Source organism: Caloenas nicobarica, chromosome Z (assembly GCF_036013445.1).
Source record: "Caloenas nicobarica isolate bCalNic1 chromosome Z, bCalNic1.hap1, whole genome shotgun sequence".
NCBI lineage: Eukaryota > Metazoa > Chordata > Aves > Columbiformes > Columbidae > Caloenas > Caloenas nicobarica.
This window is the reverse complement of record NC_088284.1, coordinates 103,028,570-103,051,651: the sequence shown is the minus strand read 5'-3', so window position 1 is coordinate 103,051,651 and position 23,082 is coordinate 103,028,570. Positions and strand designations below refer to the sequence as shown.

At 45.1% G+C, this 23,082-nt stretch overlaps 1 protein-coding gene across 1 annotated transcript in view; it reads right to left on the bottom strand.

Annotated features, from left to right (window-relative positions):
* RNF11 (ring finger protein 11) overlaps nucleotides 1-22,728 on the bottom strand; it is a 31,277-nt gene extending 8,549 nt beyond the window's left edge. The window contains exon 1 of the mRNA XM_065657715.1: nucleotides 22,053-22,728. Coding sequence (XP_065513787.1) covers nucleotides 22,053-22,175 — 123 coding nt within the window. The 5' untranslated portion in view covers nucleotides 22,176-22,728. The remainder of the gene's footprint in view (nucleotides 1-22,052) is intronic.
* Between the last annotated feature and the right edge of the window lie 354 nt (nucleotides 22,729-23,082).

Sequence of the window (23,082 nt, the reverse complement as noted above, 5' to 3'; positions counted from 1 at the left end):
CAGGGTGCTCTTAAGGGAAGATTAATAAGAATTCTGGCGTTGCAGTAATTGGGCATTGTAGCTGTGGTTGGTAATTAAGGTAACAACAGACTAAGGAAACAGTCTGCAACAGGGGTAAGGAACCTGCAGCATCTGCACAGCATTTCTCCAGCTGCTAACACCAATTCAGCAGCAACACCCAGTTTGAGTCATACATCGTTTCAGTGTATTTCGGTTTTTTGGTCAAAGCCACGGTGGTTCTGCAGTGACGGCGTAGCCTCATTTAAGCTATTACTGAAACTGTAAAATCGTCCTTTGCATTTTTCACAATTATTCCGTTGAAATTACCAAGAAAAAAAAATACATCTGAAGAGTTGGAAACCATGAAAGAAAGCAAGTCCTGGCTGCCGACACTTAAAACATCACCTGTCCCCTGAGCTCAGCTTTGCTACTGAAAATAGGGCTGGGGCAGAGGGAGGGGAGGTACAAACTCAACACATCCTGCCTGCTGCTTTCCTGGATGGTGACAAGGGCTACTGGAGAAAGGGACTTTGTTTTCAGGCTTCTTGCCTGTGCTGTCACACAAAATCAAACTGGCTGCCCATCGCCAAGATAAAGAGTTGACGGTGCCCTTTGCAGCTTGGCCAGTGCAAACCTGGCCGTACCTGGTGGTGACAATCACCTGCTGCTCTGGACTCACCTGCTCCGAAATTTAATTAACCATCAATGCGAACCTAAATACAAAAAGATTAGCAAGAAGGAGTTGTAGGGGAAAAGCAGTAATTAAAAAGCAGTAATTAATCCCTGGAAGCGCAATCTCCTGACACATCCAGATAGTTTTTACATTTCCAGGCTGCACAGCAGGTTTCTCTGACTCAGAGGCCATATCCTTGGGTACGGTTCCACCAACTGAACTCTCGTTCAGCAGCTTCGTGTCAGTTTTAGCTGTCTTTGTTCCTTTCTCCAGTGATCCCAGCAAACATGAGGGTGTGAATTGCTTCAGTAAAGCAGATAACATAGACACCAACACATCCCAGACCATCAAACTGCTCACCAGAGAACAGACTCCATCTCTCCAGACAGCCCCAGGCCACAACTTCTGAGATATAACAAAGTCTTCTTATTACAGCTCGTAGCATATTATTTTTAATAGTATTTTTTTGTACATAGGAAGGGAAAAGATTCATAAACAATTTACAAAACTTCATGCTTTTATATCAAGTTGCTGCAGTGAGTAAAGCCAGGTAAGAATAGTTGCCCCTAAATGTTAAATTAAGGACACTTGGGCACAAAACGCAGCCTCCCTAGACTTGTGCAGCCCAAGGACTACAAAGCAAAGCAGCTGGGTAAGGAGAAAATCTCACAGTCATTTCTGCAGCTGGTGGCAGAAGAACAGCACATGCGTGCGGATCATCCTACCCCACAAGCAAACCACAACATCTGCGTTATTGCTGCATGTTCTCTCCTACTTAGGCCAAGTGGTTATCTTTGCAGAAACCCCCTCTTACGCCTGGCAAGCACAGACGGTTATTATAGTGCTATGTCTATGTCAAACACAACCCTTAACGGTTCGAGCAAGACGGCTGCTGGAGGAATGAGGAGCAGATGTAACAACAAATAAAAAAAGCCCCGAAGTTCTGGGAAGAAGAAAATGGTCCTGTAGCAGAAGATGCTGAAAATAAATCAATCTCTTAGACTGTCTTCTCTGCTGAAAGGTACAGAGGGAACCTACTTTGTCCCATTCACTGACTGCTATGGAACTGCTGGCTAGCAGAAGGCAAAAATAAAAAAACAACACCCCAAGCAAACAAATCCACGAACCCAGGTAACATGTTTTTCAGCAGCTGCATCCATGCATAAGAGGCAGGGGTAGCACTCAGGAGCTACAGATAGAAAAGCTGACAGAACGCTGAGAGTCCACGCAGAAATAGGAGAATCCTTCACACTTCCTTCAGACACATATTTACTTTCTGGAAAGGGTAAACATCCATCAGTGTAACTTGTTTGTAGTATAAATCAAAGGGATAACAGCTAAAAATATGAGTATTGATCATCGTGGGTAACACACAAGTCTGCAGGCAGCCCGGACTCTCGCTACGTCAGGTCCCGTTGGCAGCGCAGCAAACAGGCTTGTTCACACAAACAGGCTTGTTCACACCTGTCCTGCTCGTCCCCTGATCTCAGACACGTGTGACAGGTCCCAGACACCATCCCCCATGCACACACACCCAAACCACTCATCCGAGGCTTTGACTCACCTCAGGGCACAGCAAACAAAAAAGCTTAAGCTCACGGGTGCTTCTGCCTCCTGAGATATGAGTTTGGCCCAAATCTACCATCCTAGAACCCCCAAAGCATCGCATGCTCGGACAAGTCCGTGCGAGTCCCTTACATGAAGGGCTTGATATGGATTACTGGATAGGCAGGCACCTGATGAAGAGTACAGGCACATATATAGGTGGCTTCAGACGGGCAATGTAATGCACCAGGCGTAAGTCAGGGCACATGTTATGCCCTGAACTCCCCACTGAGCCCACAGACTCAGCGTAGCCGAGCTGAGCCCACGCAGCCCCTGCTCGCCTCGGGGTGCCATTTCGGGGAATTTGGGGTTTAGGGCGCAGCTGCCCCCAGCTTGTCTAAACCAGCCGGTGTCTGTGAAGCGCAGGTCCTGCCGCTGCCCTGGCGTGGGCTCTCGTCACTGGCTGCGAGGACGTTGAGCAGACATGCTCTTCGCCTCATGACAAGCAAACAAGCCATTACCATCCATTGTGCAATCGCTAGGGACACGGGGAAAGCTGGGAACAGGCAGTCGAGAGGAAAATGGAGAAGTGCCCCAGTCAGGGACTTCAGCCAGTTGCGAAATCCTGACTCCAAACACTTAAAATACACCAAGAGTGCTAAAATGTATCTTTTGGCAAGAATTAAGTCAGTTTCAAGGCAATTCTAAGAACAAAAACAGCCCTTCCCAGTACTTCAGGAACAAGGTAGCAAAATTACAGAAATCAGCCCTAATTAGCCCAGAGGATAGGCTGGGGAGAAAGGGCCAAAACAGGGAGTAAGCGTGAAAATGCACAAAAGCCAAAGACAAAGCAATCCATCAGGGGAGGACTGCTGAAGTATAAATACAGGCTGTACTTCTGAGTGTAAACAGAAGATGTGTATATATGTATATTTAAATGTACTAGTTTGAACTAATCAAAATATAGTAACATATAGCAGAGAAATATGATGCAGAACTAGGAATGTATTTTAGAAGAAGTATAGAGTGAGCAGGATATCAAAGGATCAGTGAAATGAAGTGACCTCATCTCTAGGCTCAGAGTAAGGTGTTACCTTGGTGTTATCATTGAAAGACAGGGCAAGCATCCTCCATCCTCCCTGGACAAAGAGGCCCATCCAAAACACAATTCAACAGCCTTATTTAAAGCAAGTTTCAACACCCACCCAAAACCATCCTATTGAATGGAAGTACCTCATATACCAAGTTCCTAAAATAGGACTTAAATAGACAGAACAGCCCAATTAGAATGAGAACATCAAGCCCATGTACAGTCTTCTGGGAGCATATAGTCTCCTGGGAGATGTCAATTTAGCATCAGATGAGAAGAAACAGGTAACAAAAGCGATCTGAGATCATCTATCCCCATGTACTGTCCTATCTGACAACAAAAAATACTTTTCTGTAGCTGCCCAGTTGTAAGCACGCACCATAAAAGAGGTTTGAAAGTGGACATAGTATTTCGTTTTATAGTCTGTTACCCAACCAAAATACACAGGAGAGGGCTTCTGCAAACCTTGAGTGGGGAGCAGGTAATCCCCCAGCAAGGTACACCAAGCAGAAACCTGAAGAAGAATTTTCCATCAGGCCTCACAGCGAAAAGGGGCTCTGCCGAGCGGGACTCACACAGTGCAAACCTCTGCCATACCACTGAGAAAGGAGAGAAAACAAATCGCTCTACTAAGGATAAGTGACTTGGGGGAAGAAAAGTGGTAACAGTCCACGTCCTGTTGCAGAAGAGCTTCAAAAAGCAGATGGGGCTGGTGATGAGCTGGGTCTGTGTAACCACAGAGCAAGAAAACCTGAAGCAGAGGGACTGGTGGCACAGGGCACCTGCTGTGAGCCCGTGTCAGCAAAGCAGCCCACGACAGCGGGGTTTGTTTCAAAACTCAGTAATCTGCGTTATACTTCACTTGATCGTAACTTCGTACTCAATTTCAAATATTTTAATTGCCTTTTTATCAAAGCCACCCCCAGTTATGAACGCTTGCTCCAGAGGAAGCTGCCATGCCTCGGCAGTTTGGTGGTACACTTGGATCCACAGGCTTTTTCATTTTCTTTTCAGCATCTGAATTTCTAACGCTGTGGATGCCCCTGAGATCCAGGACTGTGACTTGAAGGCTCAGCCTGGGCAGCACAGCAGGGGACCAGACTGTGCAGAGGCAGCCAGGAGGCTTCTCGAGGCCAATTAAAGGATATAATCAATGCTGCAGCTTGCAACAGCTTAACCACAGCTTTTTTAAAAAACATGTTTCTGCATTAGCCTGCCAGAAAGCCACAGACAGATGAAGCCTCACATACAGCTGCCATACATCAGGGCACCTCAAACGTAGTTGGAGTCTCTGGGCTTGGCCAAGGATGTCCCCACCGTCCCTCCAGCCAACAGCTCCCTCCTTCCGCCAGGGCAAGCGATGGGGGGATTTCTGTGATTTCTTCCACATTCTGAAGCTGGAAATGGTGTTCGAATCCAGGGGTCCTGACAGCACCCCAACCTGCTGGGCTGTACACAAGAGATTTCAGTGTAACATCGTGGAGACGTGGTCACCTGTCCCAGTGGCACACTCACTGCCATCGACCACTGAGAATGAACACACACACAAAATGCAATTTGGCTGTTTGTTTAGTGTCATTTGATAATAACGTTAATTATTTCAACTCTGAGTTAATGAGCAGCAGCTGTAAACAGCCAGAGGCACCAATTCAGGCTATCGGCTCATCTCAGCTGGTCATTTATTCATCTTAAAGGAATGTCTCAGGCATTAAACTATTACTATTAAATCAGTTGGTTTGTTGGGTTTTTTTTAAAGCAGCGCTGTATCTAAAAGCAAGGAATGACTATGAATATTAAGGCACATTAAAGCTTGACAAAGCTCCGCTTTTCACTGCAGTATTAGCAGTGAACGCAAGGGCAATGTTTCTATTTTTTCCAGCTAAGTCTTGTCCTCGCAAGCAGTGACTCTGCGTTTTCAGCTCACAGGGCACAAATCCAAGTGTGATCTCATGTAACTGTCAAACCTCTCCTAACAGAAAAGAGGCCTGTGCCAAGAACAGGTAGGAAAATCATAAATAGCTCTCTCAGGAGTTGGTTATACAAGCAAAATATTTCCAGAATGTGTTTTTCCTACTTATTTTAAAGTTTTAAATGCACAGAGGCAGTTCAATGAGCATCTGGTTATTTCTTTAATCTGTCACCAGAAAACACACATTCATTTTACTGCAGCCAGTTGCTGGTGCAACCAGGACAAGCCACAAACATTCAGCTTCACACATGAATAGGGTACAACGTCCATCGCTCACTGCATAAGCAACCACTTGTCTAATCAGCATTTTCAGGGTTTTTTGCGTTGGAGGGGGGGTGTTGTGTGTGTTTGGGTTTTTGTTTCTTTTAAATACCCTTCTTAGATCTTGCCAGTGCTGATGTTACACCAAAACTGTTCGTTTCAGCACAGGTGCTCTCAGAGCAGGTGGGTTGAAGGGCGCACTGAAGCAGGTCCAAGGCTCTGCAAAGCGGGGACAGGGAGCAGCCGCCGCAGTCTCGCCTCGTTCAGCCCCGACGGAAAGGAGAAAAACCTCTGTTTGGTCAGGCCGTTCCCCTGCTTACACCCGCTCTCATGGAAGGTGGCAAGAGCTTTGTTTACGCTGAAATTGGCTTTCTGAAGGAAAACTTGAGATTTCCACAATGCATTACTGCAAGTATCAGATAGTAAGATCTACAAATGTCCCCACCACTACCCCAGTACCACACTTAGTAAGAATTCCAAACACTGTCAGGGACGCAGCACTTGAGCACCTACTTAAGTACTTGCCTGAATTAAGGCTCAGGCAGCTACAAAAATCTCAGAAGAACAGAAAACTGTTTGAGAGGAGGGAGATGAAAACAGAGAAGTCATTTTTGCAAATATGGAGTGACTGGTTGGAAGACAAAGGCCCATTTCACGCTGATGCAGACGTAGGAGAGCAGCTGCAAAGCCGGGAGAGCTCCAGCCTCAGCTCATCCATAGGCAACGAGGGACCTTTCAGGCTGCGTGAAGCACACCAGAAACCCCAAACGCCCAACGCAGCTATGGAGAGGGTGCAGGTTAGGGCTGGAGAAGGTCACATGGAAATAATAAAGCTTATCTGTGCAAATTTAAAAGCACCTATTTCCCCTGAACATTACCTGTGACTTTGAAATACTCCGCTTTAGTCATATAGGTACAAGGAAACTGCTCGGGCCCTGCATCAAAGCATAACTCTACCACAGGTGAGGAACGTGCTACTTTTGATGCCCCTCAGAGTCAGAAATTAGAGCCTGATGTCATTAACATTATGCTACCAATACTCTTTCAGGCTTAAAGAAGATATAAAGAATTACTTCTATTTATCGTATTCTCTTGCATTAATGTTTAGGGTGTAATGATCACGTCCTTCTACAACCCACAGGACCACTAAAAATGAGTTTTGACAGTTTATACACACACAGACAAATTGCGCTCATGATAAAACACTGGAATGGAGTAAAACCGAGCTTTGAGGCAGTAAATCTGGAGGTATTCAGTATGTTAGTTATCATGTCGGAAGAAATACACAGCCACAGCAAAACAGCTATCAAGAAAACCCTGGGAGTTTCTTAGGTTTAATTTGTGATACTTAGTCTAGAATACATCTTGTTACCTTGGGACTCATTAGGGTGTAACTAGAGGTAACTAATAGCTAGATAAGCCCGAAGAGAAAAAGAAGCTTCTTGCTCAGATTTTAACTCCATAAGCAGAAATATCAGCACTTGATTATTACAGAAATATTTCTGTTATCTTTCTAGACCCTTCAGTTCCCCACACGGTCCCCAAAAAGTGTCCCCCCAAGAGGCAGGGCTTCAGCGGATGGCACTTGGTGCTGCTCCTGCGCATCCCAGGAGCCCCAGGACTAACTCACATTGTCTCCTCACGCACCACTGCAGCGAAATGAGGTCAGGGCAGGTGCTTCCCTGGGAACGCTGAAGCATTTGCTGAGTAATCTTGGAAATAAATAGGCAAGGTAACAAGATGAGCCTGAATTCCCATCTTTATCTGGGATACCTCCTTTCCTACAGATGGATCTCCACTGCAGCAAACAATTTTTTGCTCTTTCATTTGTTGTTTTGAATCAGACAGTAGAAGCAGAAATAAACTGGCTGTGTTGGGAGATGGGCAGGTCTAGATGCTTCCTTGGGGGCAGAAAAGGGCTGAGCATGGCTCCTCCATGAACTTTGGCAAAAGTAACTCCAATGCTCATCAAATTAAATCTGCTAAAAGCCATCTGTCAAGGACCCTACAGAGAAATTTCAGACTAGCAGATCAGGTTAAAGAAAATTTCTTTGTTCCACTGAAGCTTTGTACAGAAATTATCCTTGAAAGAACTTATACATCTGATCCTGATTTTTTTTTTTTGAGTCACTTCACGTAATGCAGAATTCCCAATGAGGTCTTCAGCATAGTCAGGAATGGTTTACCCCAATGAGAGAGGATAATGGCCAGCAATGCAAGGGAAGGTGCATGTTGTGCAGATTTAAAGTAAATATTGCCTGTGACTTCCATAATCAGTCGCCATGACAAAATTCACTGCAAGATGCTGAGCAGTCAGTCAACGATCGCTCAGTCACTTAAAATATTCTCCACTTTTATCTTTTTTCCTTTCTGCTTTTGTTTTGTCTTAGTTTCACTGACTATGGACGAGACAGATTTTGTTTTTCAGGAAAACCAAGTTGCTTGTAGATCATATCCCCTAACAAACAAAATAAAAATAGAAGCATTAGCCCAGAAAAACAAAGGCTGAAAGAGATATAGGACTGATGTCTAAATAAATCAAGAGAGTAAACATCAGAAAAACAAGTAAAGATCTGTTTGGTACAAGAATAACAGGTGCAAGCTCGCCATAAATAATATAGATTTGTGAAATAGCTTCTTGAGCCTTAGCTGTTGGATGATCAAAACAGACTCCCTGTAGGAGCCATAAGGGCGAAGCTTGACCAGCATCTTTCAAAAATCATACGCTACCTGCAGAAAATAACTTCACTGAGCAGATGCATAACTATCCATACATCCCCTTGTTCACAGACACCAGAAAACAGCCCAATTCACACACTTGTTAATATGCAGTTTCCAACACTGTACCAAACAGGGCTGTTATCCAAATTATTATAATCTATGACACAGTGTAACTAGCAATAAAGCTTGTCATACAGAAGATAACGCTCATTAAATCTGAGCCTCGTTTTGTTGAAGCTATTACAAATGCCTGCAGACACTGTCATGTCCACCTGGAAGTTTAGGACACTAACAAAACAAAAGCTTTAGGAACGAGGAAATACATTTTTTAGACAAAATAATTTTCCATTAGCAGTTCTGGTTTGATCTCTGCTGAGTTTTCAATAGCCCACTGGTGGAAAACACCTACAGCAGAAGCACAAAGGTTCTTGGCCAAACCCTGTTTCCTACAGCACAATGTATGGGTAGAAGAAGCAGGAGTGAAGGCAGGGCTGAAAAAAACCAGACCTTTATAAAGCTTATTCTACTGACCATACACTAGCTGGAAGTTTTAGCACATTCAGAAGTCTCCGACTTTACAAACCCCCTGGTGTTGCCCGAGTAGCCCTGGGCAGCTTCGCCACTGGCAAGGATTTGGGCTGTGGCAAGCAAAACCTAAGGTCATCGGTGAACAAGTGTATGTGGGATCACTGCACTCTGTGTTGATATACAGCCACTTTATTGCTGGAACGGAGTAACCATTCTGGATCTAGGATTTTAAAAATATGTACCTTATTTCAGTTTGATGTGTCACCTAAGTCTTTTTAAGGAAGAAAGGGCAACAGCTATTGGTCTAATTTAGACCATAATTTCTGTCTGGCTGAAATGCGTTACCGTATTCAAACTGAAACCTGGCCAGCATATTTTGTCAAATAAATCAAGGAAACGTTCGTGGCAGCAGCAGTCTCATTCAGAAAATGATTTCTACAGCTTTGCAGTGTCCCACAGCCCTGACAATGTGCTGGGCCCTTCACTTAACCACTGACTGGCAAGGGAGGGTCTCCCTCTCTGCCCCAGCAGCCCCATCTCCTGTGGCTTTTGTGCTTTTTATGTAGGTGACCAAGCCAAAAATTACACCTGACCTGACTTAATTCATGAGATCCATCTTTACAGATGATATTGACTGCTCACGTTCAGTATTACTGGTTCTGAACTCAGAGAACTAAACAAAAAGGTACCGAGAAAAATCACCACAGAAATGACGGGAGCTGGTAACGCTGCATAAGCAGACGCATGAAGCAGCGGCAAGATTTGCTTCTCAAGTTTATTTACTGAAACAGGGTTTTGTCCCTCAATTTGCTTTAAATAAGACTGGCTTCAACAGCAAACTAGTGGCCTCACCTAAGGGACACCAGACTAGAATAAAGAGTCACAACACATAAAACAGGACACACAAATGGAGGTGGCCAGCTCAGCTTCTGCTCTTGCATACTTACATAATCTCTTAATTCTAAACATTTCAGACAACAAGGAGGTTGTTTTATTAAAAGCCACATATGCTGGCAGCCCTCACATACACAGGCACAAAGGTAATCAAACTCCTAACAGCAGTGACAATGCTTGCCAAGTTGTGTCCGGGCTTTGGAAACCGTCCATGGAGTCGTCGCTGGAAGGCCCGTGTGAGGGCCGAGGCCGAGCAGCGCCCGCCGCGCACACGAGTGGTGCTGCTGTAGCCAGCCCTGTCCCCAGGGATGTCACAGGCTGCCGCGCACCATGAACAGGCTCCCTAAGTCTTCACCCATTCTGTACGTACCAAGTATACTCGTGAACTGTCGGGTAACATTAACAAAGCTTCTTTAAGAAAATAAAATAGTGAGGAAAAGCATCCGAGCATCTTTAATGGCGGCTGTGGTAGACAGATTGATATTTTCTTGTGTTTTGTTGGGTTTGGTTTTTTAAACCGTGACATTTAAGAAAAGCAGATTTAAGGCTCTATCTACACCAGAGATGTGTCCTGAAGCAGCAAAATCCCTCCAGCTGAAATCACCACCCCATTGAAGTTAGAAATGACACCTTTAGACTGCATTTCATGTCCAGACCATTCCCAAATACACTCACTGCCCACACCGGCATCACATATTCATTCTGTGCATGCTCTGATATGCCATTAAGTCCAAGTATCCTTAATTGCAACACGAAGCCAAAACTCCCGTAATACTTGGTGGTAATGGCACACATGTAATACCTGACACCTCTAGACCTTTCCAGAGATGTTACGAAGTAAAATGCAATATACAGATAGCAAAGAGTGCAGATAAATCCACTCTCCACCAGGAAGTCAGTTCAGTTCACTAATCTGACAGGAGGAAAATGAGAGCAAGAGAACCCATTTCAGACACTTGAAGGGTATGAGCTGACTCACCGAGGATCACATAAGCACCAAAGCCACCACGAAGCAACTGTGGAGCACACGGCTGCAGGCAGAGAACAGCAGGGAAAAGCGAAGCAATCCCTTTTGGCAGCAGTGGATGGTTAGATCAGACCTCCCTGCACCAGAAACACAGAGGCACACAACGCAGATTACAAGCTATACAACATTTTCACCTGGTTTCAGCCTGTGGTCCCCTGAACACAGAGAGAGCCCCTGAGCCTCTTCTTCGGCCTTGGCTGCCTTCACTGCCAAGCAGTGTCTGTCAAAGCCACGATTTGTAAGCGCTGGAGCAGAATCCTGCCCCAAATCAAGTTAAATAGACGCAGATGCTGGTTGCCCCGTGTGCCAGAGGTGTACACACCACAACACAGGAGCACCGATGGGTTCTCCTGGCACCTGTCCCCTCTGCGGTGAAGGCCCCAGGAGAAGAGTACGTGGTATCCTTAGGCAGCAGCACTTTCTTTAGGGACACAGAAAGTTCCCTTCTCTCTCCAGAAAGGCTGCAGAAGCCCCAATAGCTCAAGTTGGTGATGTACTGACTCAGATAAACTCCCCAGTATTTAAAAAAAAAAGAAAAGCCTTACACTGACAAAGGAACAAACTTCCCTCAGCCTACAGTACTCCTCACCCTTGGACTTGTTACCCTGAGGTGGAAACATTTGTCTCATCTCTCAACACCAACAGCCTGTTTGGTAGCATCTGTTCCCTAGTCGTTACTACCATTTTCCCAGTTTTTGCTATCCAATAGGAAAAAAAAAAAAACCACACCACACCAGTAGTGCTGCTTGGATGAATCTCCATCTGCATGATCTGACCAGACTGAAGAACACGTTGATCCCAGGATGTCATATTCAGAGTCCACTGCAGAAACTCCTGCCAGCACGAAGGCGTGATCCAATTCACTCAAAAACCAAGAGGTAACTGGTCTTTATTCAGCTGCAGCACATTGAGGAGACACAGGGACATGAAGTTCTGTATGTTGCAGCTGGAGGTCTGGACTTCACCATACTGGAATCCAGCGGCATGTGCGAAAGATGTGTTTACTAGACTCCAAAAGAAAAATGAAGGATAAAACACTCTCCTTTCCCACCTCAGCCTAAAACTATAGCTCTTTTATCCTCAGTTTATCAGCTTAGAGTAGGCGACAGCTACATAAAGACACTTCAGGAGAAGCTATATATAAGGTGAAGTGAACTTTTCCCCAGGAAGCTCTAAATCTGGGTCATCTTGCTTCTTCTGGGAGGTAGGGAAAAAAAAAAGTTACTCATTGAACAAGAATAGAGTTTGTAGAAGAAAACAAAGATTGCCTGGAGCATGAAATTTCGTGTAGATAGTATTTTTTCTTTCCTAAAGGATTTTTTAAAAGAAAAATAATTAGTAATTAAACACTGTGTCTCTGAATACCTGACTTCATCTACCGTAAATGAAGAAACCCACTACATTTACAAAAGAAATGGGCATTCTTTGGTAAGTTTAGCCACACAGTAAAATAAATACAGCTTCGATTCTTAGAAATTCCAGAGAGTTTGTCCAAGTTCAGACATTGATGCCATCAGCTAACGAGCTGTGCCCCATCAGGACAGGCAGAGGAGTGTTCTTGGCTCAGGACAGACCTTAGAGTAACACTGCCTACGCTGGTGCTTCTTACCAGTTTCTGATTTGCAGAGCCCTAAAAATTTTCAAGTAGGGGTGTAGACCTGTATTCCGAATTTAGTGAGTACAGGAGGGATTTTATTAGCTCTTGTGAGCACTGTAAAAACAGCCCATAGAACCTCAGAGATCCAGGAACTCAGAGGTGAAAAACATTCACCTAGAAAAGAATTAACAGTTAAATTAAGTATTTTTGCTCGGATTTTAAAAGTGATATTGTTTCCTTCCGAGATGGGCAATATACTTTCAAGGATGCCACTCCCCCTGGGGCAATCTGCAACTGCCTCGAGGTTTGCAAATATATAGATATAACTTTACAGAACTCTGCGAAGCAGACACTGCAGCAGTGACTTGGTCATATTTCATGAGCTAAGTTGAAGATACATGGATGCAACTGCAACACAAATCATAATACCTAGATCAAAAACAACCAAGAGAAATCCCAAAACATCAGAAACTGGCAATGGCGATTAAGCAAGTACTATTATAGAGCATCAAATAGAAGTCTACGGGTGTTAAGATATTCATTTCAATGTTTAACTAAAATTTAATTTAGAGCATTAGTTTTCTAATCTGAGTCTTTTATATAGTTCCCACTGAATACAGCAGTTAACTGCGTTTTGTTAAGCAACAGTACAGACCAAACCAGTTTAGCAGTTTGGTAAGTCTGTAGTTGAGCAATGCTTGCACCTGTTTGCTCAAAACCTGAGAGCAATCACTTCTCTTTCTGAACTTTAAATAAAACTAATTTATTCAGGCAAAGTAAATACTGGTCTTAACCTATACTGCAAAATTATACTATGCCTGAATTACAGATTTCGACAGCTGTGTTAATAAAACGCTGTGATTAATGTTTAGTGCACAAAACAAACTCTGTATCTGGGTTTAATTATAATGATGAATAGAAGTCAGACACAGGCATCACCCCAGAGTAGTCATGCATTATACTGTCCCATAGATACTGAAATAATGGAATCTGATGCACTTTGATCTCTTAGATAAGTCTGCCACAGCTCTGAAGCAGAAAGGGCAAGAGCACCCAGTCTCATCCAATTCTGCAACGTTCACACACTGAGTCATCAGAGATTTGTATCCCTCACTACCAAGATGCACCTTCTGGGAATAAATAAAGTCAGATAAGCATTGCTCCATTTCCTTCTGGCTGGAGCTTGTATAGAAATCATCCAGAGAGCCACACAGAGGGGATACTGGTGAGGACTATGGGGAAACCTTACAGCCTCTACAGAACTACTGTCCAAGTATACATACCTATAGATATAAATCTATCTATAGTTATAGGTGGATTTCCAGGTTATATTCTAGTCCATCTTTTTCTTTTAAAAGCAGTTATGCCATGACAAAGATTAGAAATCGGCAGTACATGGTGCAGATTCATTGCTTTTGTCCAAACCAACACCAGATGATTTTTTGCTTACCACTCATGTGGCTTCATTAAATATTATTAGTCACAAACCAGGCATTTCCTTGATGCTTCTAGGACCTCCCTTAGCACTCCAAACTCTAATGGCACATAGGCTAGCTGCAATCCCAAGCTCTGGAAAACTCAGCCTTGTCGGCCAGCTGAGATTTGTCTTTGAGGATGAGGCTGTCCCTGCACGGGCACTCGGCCTTGGAGTTCAGTGAACTACATACAAGGACTGCTTCTGAACTACGCCTCTAGAAATACAAATTACTTTGATTGGGGAAAAAGCAGATGAGGGGACACAGAGGCCTCTCCACTGTCCAAAAAAAGACAATTAAGGGAAACAGGTTTCACTGTTGCAGGGATAATACCCTGCACATGCATCGCTGCATGTTGGGGCTACGGGAGGAACTGAATTTCCTGAGTCACAGTTTCTCTCATTCCTCCCACAGTTTCAGTCCTCCCGCAGGCACCTCAGGTCTATATCATCCCTAAACTCAATCAGTGGCTTAAAACAGAGGCAGGATGAGAATGCTGAAAAATCAGCCCAGCCTTCAATACGCTGGTATGTGTGTGCGCACGTTTGTGAAGCGGAGAGCATGCATAAGCATTCTGGTGGATCAGCAGAAATGCCCAATGCGATGAACCAGCTGGTTGTGATTTGGCTGACACAACCGTGGTGGAAAGGACGGTTCTTTTATCTCCTCCAGTCGCTGCACGCATCTGCTGTTTGTCCCCGTCACCGCATGTGGATCGTGGCCCAGCAGCTTTTACGCCACCGGCACTCTGACTGTCTTCTTCACTGATGAGAAACAGAGCAGCCGGCAGATTCCTGGTAAATAAAACAACCACTCTCTATAGCTGTTTGGTCTCTGGGATATTGTTTCATTAGTTCATAGCAAAGTCAGAGTTGATTTGCTTTAGTCCATTCCACAGATCATTATCTCTTGAAAACATAACACTAGTTTATTTTCCATGGTTCTGAAACCGAAGTCCAGATGTACGGCCAGCAACAGCTGGTGATCACAGGAACGAACCGGTGGTACATACGGGAAACATAAGAGGTTCCCAAACACACGGTGGTCCTAGATTTTGGGAAGAGACGTATTGCTTGTTTGGGTTGGCTTGCCTGAAAGAATGCATGGTCTCCCAGTATAATGAAGATTCGTCGTCCTGATTAGGCAAGATTTCTTATTACCATCTCCACGGCCTCTTTGTTCCTACTAATCAAGCATCTGGAACATGGGCAGCCAAACAAACACTGAACTATCAGATTCCAAAACAGATTTTAGGAGACTTATCTACTGCCTTAAACAGATCTTCTGATAAAGTTCCCTTTCTACAGCAGCAGGTTTGACATAAATTCCTGCAGAGGTTCATTTTATAATGGAGGAATATTATTTTATTAAAATCAAATTATCATGGAACACTTTACAAACATGAATTAAATTACTAAGCATGCCTGTACTAAAGATAAACTTTATTACTCTTTCACTTCTCATTTTACAGTGAGGAAACTAAAGCACAGATCAGTTACAAAAGAAGTTATAAACTAAACAAAAGACTGAACCAAGAACAATGATGGCTTATGCTAGGACTGCTAGAGACATTTTTCTGGTGGATTTTGTTTTGTTAAGCGTTGGGACTGTTGCAGTGGGGCTTTCGGGTGCTTGTTTTGTTGAAGTCCATGGTGCAGTTTTACCCAGCAAGAAGCTACACACATACTCCAGCTCTGCTGGATCAGCCAACCCCAAGAGGCTGGCAGAACAAGGATAGCACCTTCTACAAAAACACATCCTACCTTCAGGAACCAAGACACATCTTCATTTCTGAGACCTTCACAATGCCAGAGCAAATTTTTCTTGTGGTCTAAATCAACACTGGAGCTTGCTTTGCCTTTTAGAGTCAAAGAACAGTGATTCTCCAGCTTTTTACCCTGGAGAGGTTTTATTCTAACTGAGCCATGACATCCCTAAAAACATGCTCATTTTGTAATTCTTTGGTCTCTTAGGAACTGTCTCATTAGCTCATAGAACAGTCAAAGCTGATTTGCTTTAGTCTATCCCACAGACCATTACCTCTTCAAAATATAAATACGTTTCTCTCTGTGTGCCTGTGGGAAGGCAATAACAAGGACAAGCACAAAGACTGGAAGACACCAGCCTGTCACAAGCAAGTGACATGTTATTTTTAGTTTCTTGACCTTACATTCTGCAACCAGTTTAACGACAACCATTACCAGGGTCTGCAGAAGTGTTTGTTCGTTAAACCGAGCTTTGTTGTTTAAGTGATCAACAGGGACACGGGCAGACAGGGGGGACCTTGCACAGCATCTTGATCCAACTTAACACATTTCTTACAGAAATCCATGTAAAACAGTAAGCAATACTCTGTCAAATATGATTATAAACATATCGTACTCTTTTCAAAATTACTTTTGGAAAACCTGACCAAAACGGCTACGAACAGATCTTTACCAATAGCTAACACAACAACATTGAGTCTAGAAACTGGCTCTAATTTTCATAATAGAAAGATGTTGGAGTCCTGTGTTATCATCAGCTTACACTTCCCATTTCCTCTAGCCATGTCTAATGCATATTTATAACTAATTGGAGTTAAAAATCTATTTTAAGCAGGCAAAGAATTACAATATTCAGCCAATATTCATTAAAATATTCATTAAAACCAGTTTGTGAATTAGTATTTTCAGGACTAAAGTTACCTAACTCTGTCATATCATCTGGTATCCTTTATTTCCAGGTTCACCTTCCTTCCTCTCTTCCCCTGCCACCTCAGCTTTTTGCACTAGCAAAATGGAAAACGGCCCACATCAGCCAGCCTGGTAGGCTACGCTGACACCAGTGTGCATTGAGACAAGAAATACAGGTGCACGGTTTTTTCTAACTGTTATCTAGAAAGGAAATTAGACTTAGCACCCTCAGGAAACTTTCCATCTAGCACTCATTACCAGCAACCAAATTCTCCAGACACCTTGTATTCTTCAGATGTGGAAGGAGTAAGAAGTGTCACGGCATATTATTTGGTAGCCAAATAACCTTGGATGCTATTTCAATGAAGCTCATATAACGATATAACCCTATGTAGATGTTTAAAAAAAAAAAAAATTGCTTTGCTCATACAAATTATTTACCAGAACTGCACCATAAGGCATGGAGGGCTTACAGATTTTCTGAATGCAGCCATTTAAATTTTATGGCAACAATTTATCAGGAATGACTTAAAGCATTTAGTGCTTGGTCTTTCACAGTTAGAGACACTATTCCAGAATAGTATTATATCACTTGTTCATTTTTGAGAACCAGTTATCAGGTAGCTTAAGCAACCATATTCTTGAAAAAAGAAGTAAACATGAAACACCTCTGGCTTACTCTACCATTTGTCATCCATGCAGCAACCTCTCAACTTGAGCTCCTCCGTCACCTTCTCTCCCCACCGAAGCTGATCTCCAGCTCAGGCGCTGCTGCCAGGAGGCACCAGCAGCACCACGCCAGAGACACTCTTGATTGAAACCCTTTGAAGGTTCCAGTGGAATGAGGAACTGTGGACTGGAGCAGTATTTCAGTTCAAATCCACAAACGCAACTGTAATTCATACACATCATCACTGAGATGTGGAGGACAAGCAGAGAAAAGGGCAAGACCTGCATATGCAATTTTTAAATATACTCCTTTCTCTTACATGAAAGTAAACTTACTAGTTGGTTTGCTTTTTTCATGGCTAGCTTTCTGTATGCCATGTTTTCCCATCACATCTTTCCTCCTCTTACGCTGTCCCAACAGTTCTAGCTTTGCACAACCACTCAATGTCAAATTATAATGTTATACTACCATAATCTTCCTTCTTGTACAATGCACGCAATCACAGATGATAAACGATCTTATTTGCAGCCCAAGAGAATTTTGTACGGATGTTTGTACAAACGGGTGCAACTCCTACAACAGAATTAATTTGGTTTGCAGCTTTTAATGATCTTAATTACCATGCGTTTGAGAAGACAGCATCAGAACACCAATGTAATATATTAGTTATGTCACAAGGAGAGCGTAATAAAAGCTTTGTTTCTCTGTTGAGCAAAATACATCTAACACACACATCCACAGGGGTAAGTTTCACACAGAAATGGATCAGACTATTTCAAGAAAGTTTTCTGAATGCTCCAGGGCTGTATCAACGGCTGAGGTAATCCTGGAGAGTGACAAACTTGGGACCTTGGGCACCATCACCACAGGCTGCTGTGCCACCTCCCTGAACTGGGGACAGCTGGAAAGCAGCACAGCAGGACAGATGGACAGGGACAAGGGTACAACGTGTACAGGTGATGCTCAGGTAACACAGCAGGCCCAAGGAGGCTGTTGCAGCAACCTCAGTTTAAGAGAAGCCACAAAACATCCTAAATTGCGCTTCCAAAACCTGCTGTCCCCAACAGCTTTTGAAAGATTATGAGAGCATGACATTGGGTTAAGCTCATGTTTGTGATCTCTCATCGCATTTTGTGGCTACAGCCTAATCAAAGGAGTGTCCAGGTCAAAAGGTTTTAAATTAATCCTTAAAAAAAAAAAAATCCAATGGATCTATTGAAATGTTTTATCTGGGCCTGCAAGACAACAGAAGGTGGAACTGAGTGTTGGAGCACGCTTTAGATCTCTTTGGGTAAGGGGGTAAAATATTTTATTAGTCTACCTGCTACATCAACATTTCACATGTGCTTTTATGAGTTCAGTATCAATACCAAGAACCTGCACTTATTTCTCATGCTTTTAGCTAATTAGCAAATGCTACATCTCGTTTAGAAGACTGCAATTTATTTTGTCCACAGTAGTACTTTTTAGAAACTCATGGGGAAAAGATGTAAAGTATTCTGTACTTTGCTGAATAAAATTCCAATTTAATAAGCCAGTAAATTATTTCCTGCAAGTATTAAGGAACTACTTAAGAACAGAAACAGGGGACAAGGATTAAGAAAAGGGGCACATCTGTTCTGCAAAATAAAGTCTTTGAGAAGAACTACCAGAAGTAAGAGAAACTGGAAAACACTGTGAACTCGTACAGAAAAAAAAAGGCATACTGCCTACGGCAAAGAAGTCACATACAGAAAAGGAAAACAAATTTGAAAGTATACTCAATTTTAAGGACTTGAAAAAACCAAAACCAAAGCTAACTCTTTCCTAATCACAGATTCACTGGTTAAAAATGGAGTTGCATGTGCTTAGCACTTAGAAAAACAGTTGTAATTTCTGGGTTCTAAAACAGAGGCATCCAAAATTAGTGTCTGTCCATGAAAATGTTGGTTCACTATTGAAATAACTTCCCTGCCCTCCTGTCCCCCCACCCCTTTTTGGTGTGTTTTAACTATTTCCCATGTTAGCCATTAAGCTTGATGCACTACAGAACAGCTGATGTTTTAATGGACTGCGTTCTCATTAACTCAGATACCTGTTTAAAACGATGTTTCCTCCCTGAAGCCTTTCTGCTGTTGCTTATACCACATTCTGCCACAGAACCTGAGAGCAGAGACAGGTCTGTGCAGAGCTTCCAAATGGAAGTTACATTCCCCGCTGCTCCACGTGTCCATGCTGCCAATCCCACTTCTGGCAGCAGGAATTTTACACAGCCAGTCCAACAGCACTCACTGATAAATCTGACATGCAATGCTGAAATGATTATTTGGGGCACATTTTGCAGTTAGAAGTAAATAGCTAAACAAAAATCATGGCTTCACCATATGGATGCCCATGACACAATCCTAGCAGAACACAACAAGAAGGATGTAAAATGTAAAAATAATATAGAAGTTATTTACAAGAGACATAGGAGTCATTTTCTACAACTGCTCCCTTCTCCTACTTTGCATACCTTGCAAGATCTGTTTAGGAAGTGGACATATCATTGCTGCAAACCCAAGAGAAGCAAACATACCAGATTTTAGTCTCTTCCAAAATATGTGCATTTTACAGCCAAAATTTCAGTAGCTAGATTTTAAACTGTCCATCTCCTAATTTCTTGCACACACTTCTAGTTGCCACCAGCTAATCTTCAAATTCATCTTATCCTCTTTCTTGCTTTCCTTCCTCAGGTCTGTGTGTTCTAATGCACAACCTAACTCTGGTGAAGACACTGTAAAAGAAGTAAGTATCACACACAAGGACAAAACTCCCAAACTGCCATTTGTAACACTGAATCCAAGCTGCCACCTTAAAGTTAAAATGAGAGAGCGACCTATTGCTAGCACAACAGCAATAATGGAGCATAAATAACTGATTCTTCACCTTCAGAGTCTGGCTTGCACATCTTCTAAACCTAAAACCACTGAAAATTGTAAGTCCCGTTGACCTCCAGGTGCATGAAATGCTGTACAATACTGTAGGTAAGACCTTTTTAAATCACAAACCCCTATGGTTCAAAACCTGTGGAAAGAGTAACTTTGAATTTTGACTATGCAAGACACGAAATGCTACCTTAAGGTGCTGATTTGGGAACTGGGAGGATCAGTGGAGGGGCTTTCGGGACAGTCCAGCGCTTGTGGGCACATCACCTGATGCTACACAGCTTTATTCAAATGAGGGAAGTTTTGCTATGAATACACTTACTCAATAACAGACATCTGCAAGTTCATTTATTTTACCGTCTGTGTTCTCAGTCAACCACCCATACCTGTGAGCAAGATTTTCATCAAGGAAAAAATAAAATTAAAATAAAACAGCGATGGAGGAAGAGTACTTATCTACACTGAAATCCGCACAAGAAGGTGTACACAAGGTGTATACTTGATCCATGACTCTTGCAAGAGCTAACAGGTTATTTTTGAAGGAGAAAGAAAAAAAAAAAGCTTCCACAAATCTTCCTAGAAATCACAGATGCAAGTGTAAAAAATAACATGTACAGTCAAACTTTTTATGTTGATTTGACAAAAATACAGTGCATTCCTAAACCACATGGACAATTCAGGCTTAATTTAGAACAACACAACCTTTAAAAAAAACTATTCTGCCACCAAGCACTTTCTATTTACTGGACTTCAGCAGACATAGTTTAGAAGTCAGAAAAAAAAAAAAAATCCCCACATCAGGAAATTTTTTCTATTATTAAGCTTCTTTTGCACCCAAACAAAACAAGCAGCTACACATTGCCAAGCAATACCAGTGCTGCTTCACCGCACCAGCAAGGGCTGCAAGGTTTGGAGTTTCCCTTCAACACTTATGGGGCTCCCTATCAGGGCTGCGATTCTTGACCTTGCGAATGCTTTTGCAGATTACACGTCTGCCCGGTTAAATACTTCCTGCAATTTTGTTAATTATATGTCAAGGTCTGCAACTACTGAGTGACTCCCATCCTAGAAAACAGAGAGCTCCCAAGTCACCCTCCGGAATTTGTGTCTCGGCTGTCACTTCTGCAGATTTCTCTGGAACATATCCTATTATCTCAGATAGGAAAACACTTTATAAACTTGAATAAAACGTGTGGTTACGCCACTGGAATTTTTCTTCATTTTTTAGTGCTGTACAACCGTTTTCTATGGATAGCTTGCTTAGGGCAATATACATTTCTATATATAGGGAGGGAGATGACAAGGACCAGACAAGTGCGACCCCAAGTTCAGCGTCCCCTCAGCCATCCACACCAACGCCGTCACCGCTACATCAACGTTATCGTCCGCTGAGAGGAAAGGGATAACAGAAAACACTCGGCCTCTTTTTTTCTTTTTTCCCCTCCTGATTTGTCATCAAGAGGTAAATTATCCGATTCTCTCGGAGACACAAAAAAACCCGACAATGAGGAACACTTCCCCGCTGGTTCCCCACACGACCGAGAGAAATACGATCCGCGGCGCTGGGGAAGTTACTTGCTGGGGGACCAGATGCCGCTAAAGTCACGGGAGCGAAGCGCCAGGACGAAGCCCCGGGCAGGGCCCGCGGTCCCCGGCCCGGAGCGTCCCCCGAGCGGCGCCAGCCGGTGATGTCACCGCGGGCACGCAACAAAGGACGCGGCCGCGGCCCCGGCCCGCCTGCCGTCTGCCGAGAGGCCCGGGCTGCCGGACTGGAAGAGACAAAGCGGCTTCCCCCGGTACGCGGGAGCGGAAAGGGAGAGGTTCGGGCGCCCGGCCAGCGCAGGAGCGGCGGCGGGGAGGCGGGCGGCGAGCGGCGGCCCCGGCCCGGCCCTCAGGGAGCGGAGCGCGGCGGCCGCCCCGCGCCCCCTGCTCGCCCCCTTCCCCCGGGCCCCGCCGCCTCCCGCTGCCCGCCCCGCTCCCTCCGTCCCCGGCCAGCCTCCGCTCCCCGCCCCCTCGCCTACCTGATATGGCGGCGGCGGCTCCTGATCCGGCTCAGCCCCGTCCCCGTAGCTGGCTCTGTCTGACTGGGACTCGTGGAGCAGCGAGATGTCATCCGAGGTGGGGGACTTGAGGCAGTTCCCCATCTTCTCCCCGGGGAGCGGGGGCTCCCCCTCGGCCTCCTCAGGGACGGGCCGCCAGCCCGCACCGCCGGCGGCTCCGCGCCCTCAGCCTCCCCGCCGCAGCGCGCAGCCCGCAGCCGCCCCGCCGGAGACGCTCATGCCAGCCCCGGCCCTAAGCGGCTTAGCGGCAGCCCCGCCGCCTCCCGCTCCGCTCCGCAGCCGCCCCGACCCCCGAGCGCGGGGAGGCGGCAGGACCGGCCTCCCACCCCCCGGGGGGCGGCGGCGTGGGGCAGCGGGCTCCGGTGGGCTCCGGTGGGCTCCGGCAGCCCCCGGCAGCCCCGGCGCTGTTCTGCTTCCTGGTCAGCAGCTCCCTGCGCACTGGGCTTTGTCGCGCAGGCCGCCCTGGCTCCTCCTCTCACTCCTCCCCGCCGGGCCAGGTTAGCAGCCGCCAGGCCCCGCTCCGCCGCGCCCGCCCGGGCCCCGCGGCGGGGTGAGCCCTGCCCGCCCCCCGGCGGGGCGAGCCGAAGCGGGCCGGGGGGACCCCTCCGGCTGCCGCCGCTTGCGGGGCGCTGGGCACCCCCCGGCTCCCAAAATGGTGGGTGCCGCTTTGCTCCACCCCCGGCCGCGCGTTGTGTTTGTTTGTTTTCCGGGCCTGGCGGCGCGGCCGAGGCCGAGAGGGGCGGGCGGCACCGCGGCTGCGGCCCCTCCGCGGCCGCTCAGGTCCCCCGGCCCGCCCAGCCCTGGCTGGGGCGGGTTCGTGTGAGGCCAGGGCCCCTTCCCCGGCCTGTGGTGCACCCCGGCTTGTTTCTCGGGGAGGAAAGGGGGTTCCTGTGGTTGCAGTTGCAGGGCAGTGAACCCCGAATGTGGAGGGGAAAAAAAAAGCAACAGGCAGTTTTTATATCACTTTTAGGTTTCTGAAGGTAGCCTTCAG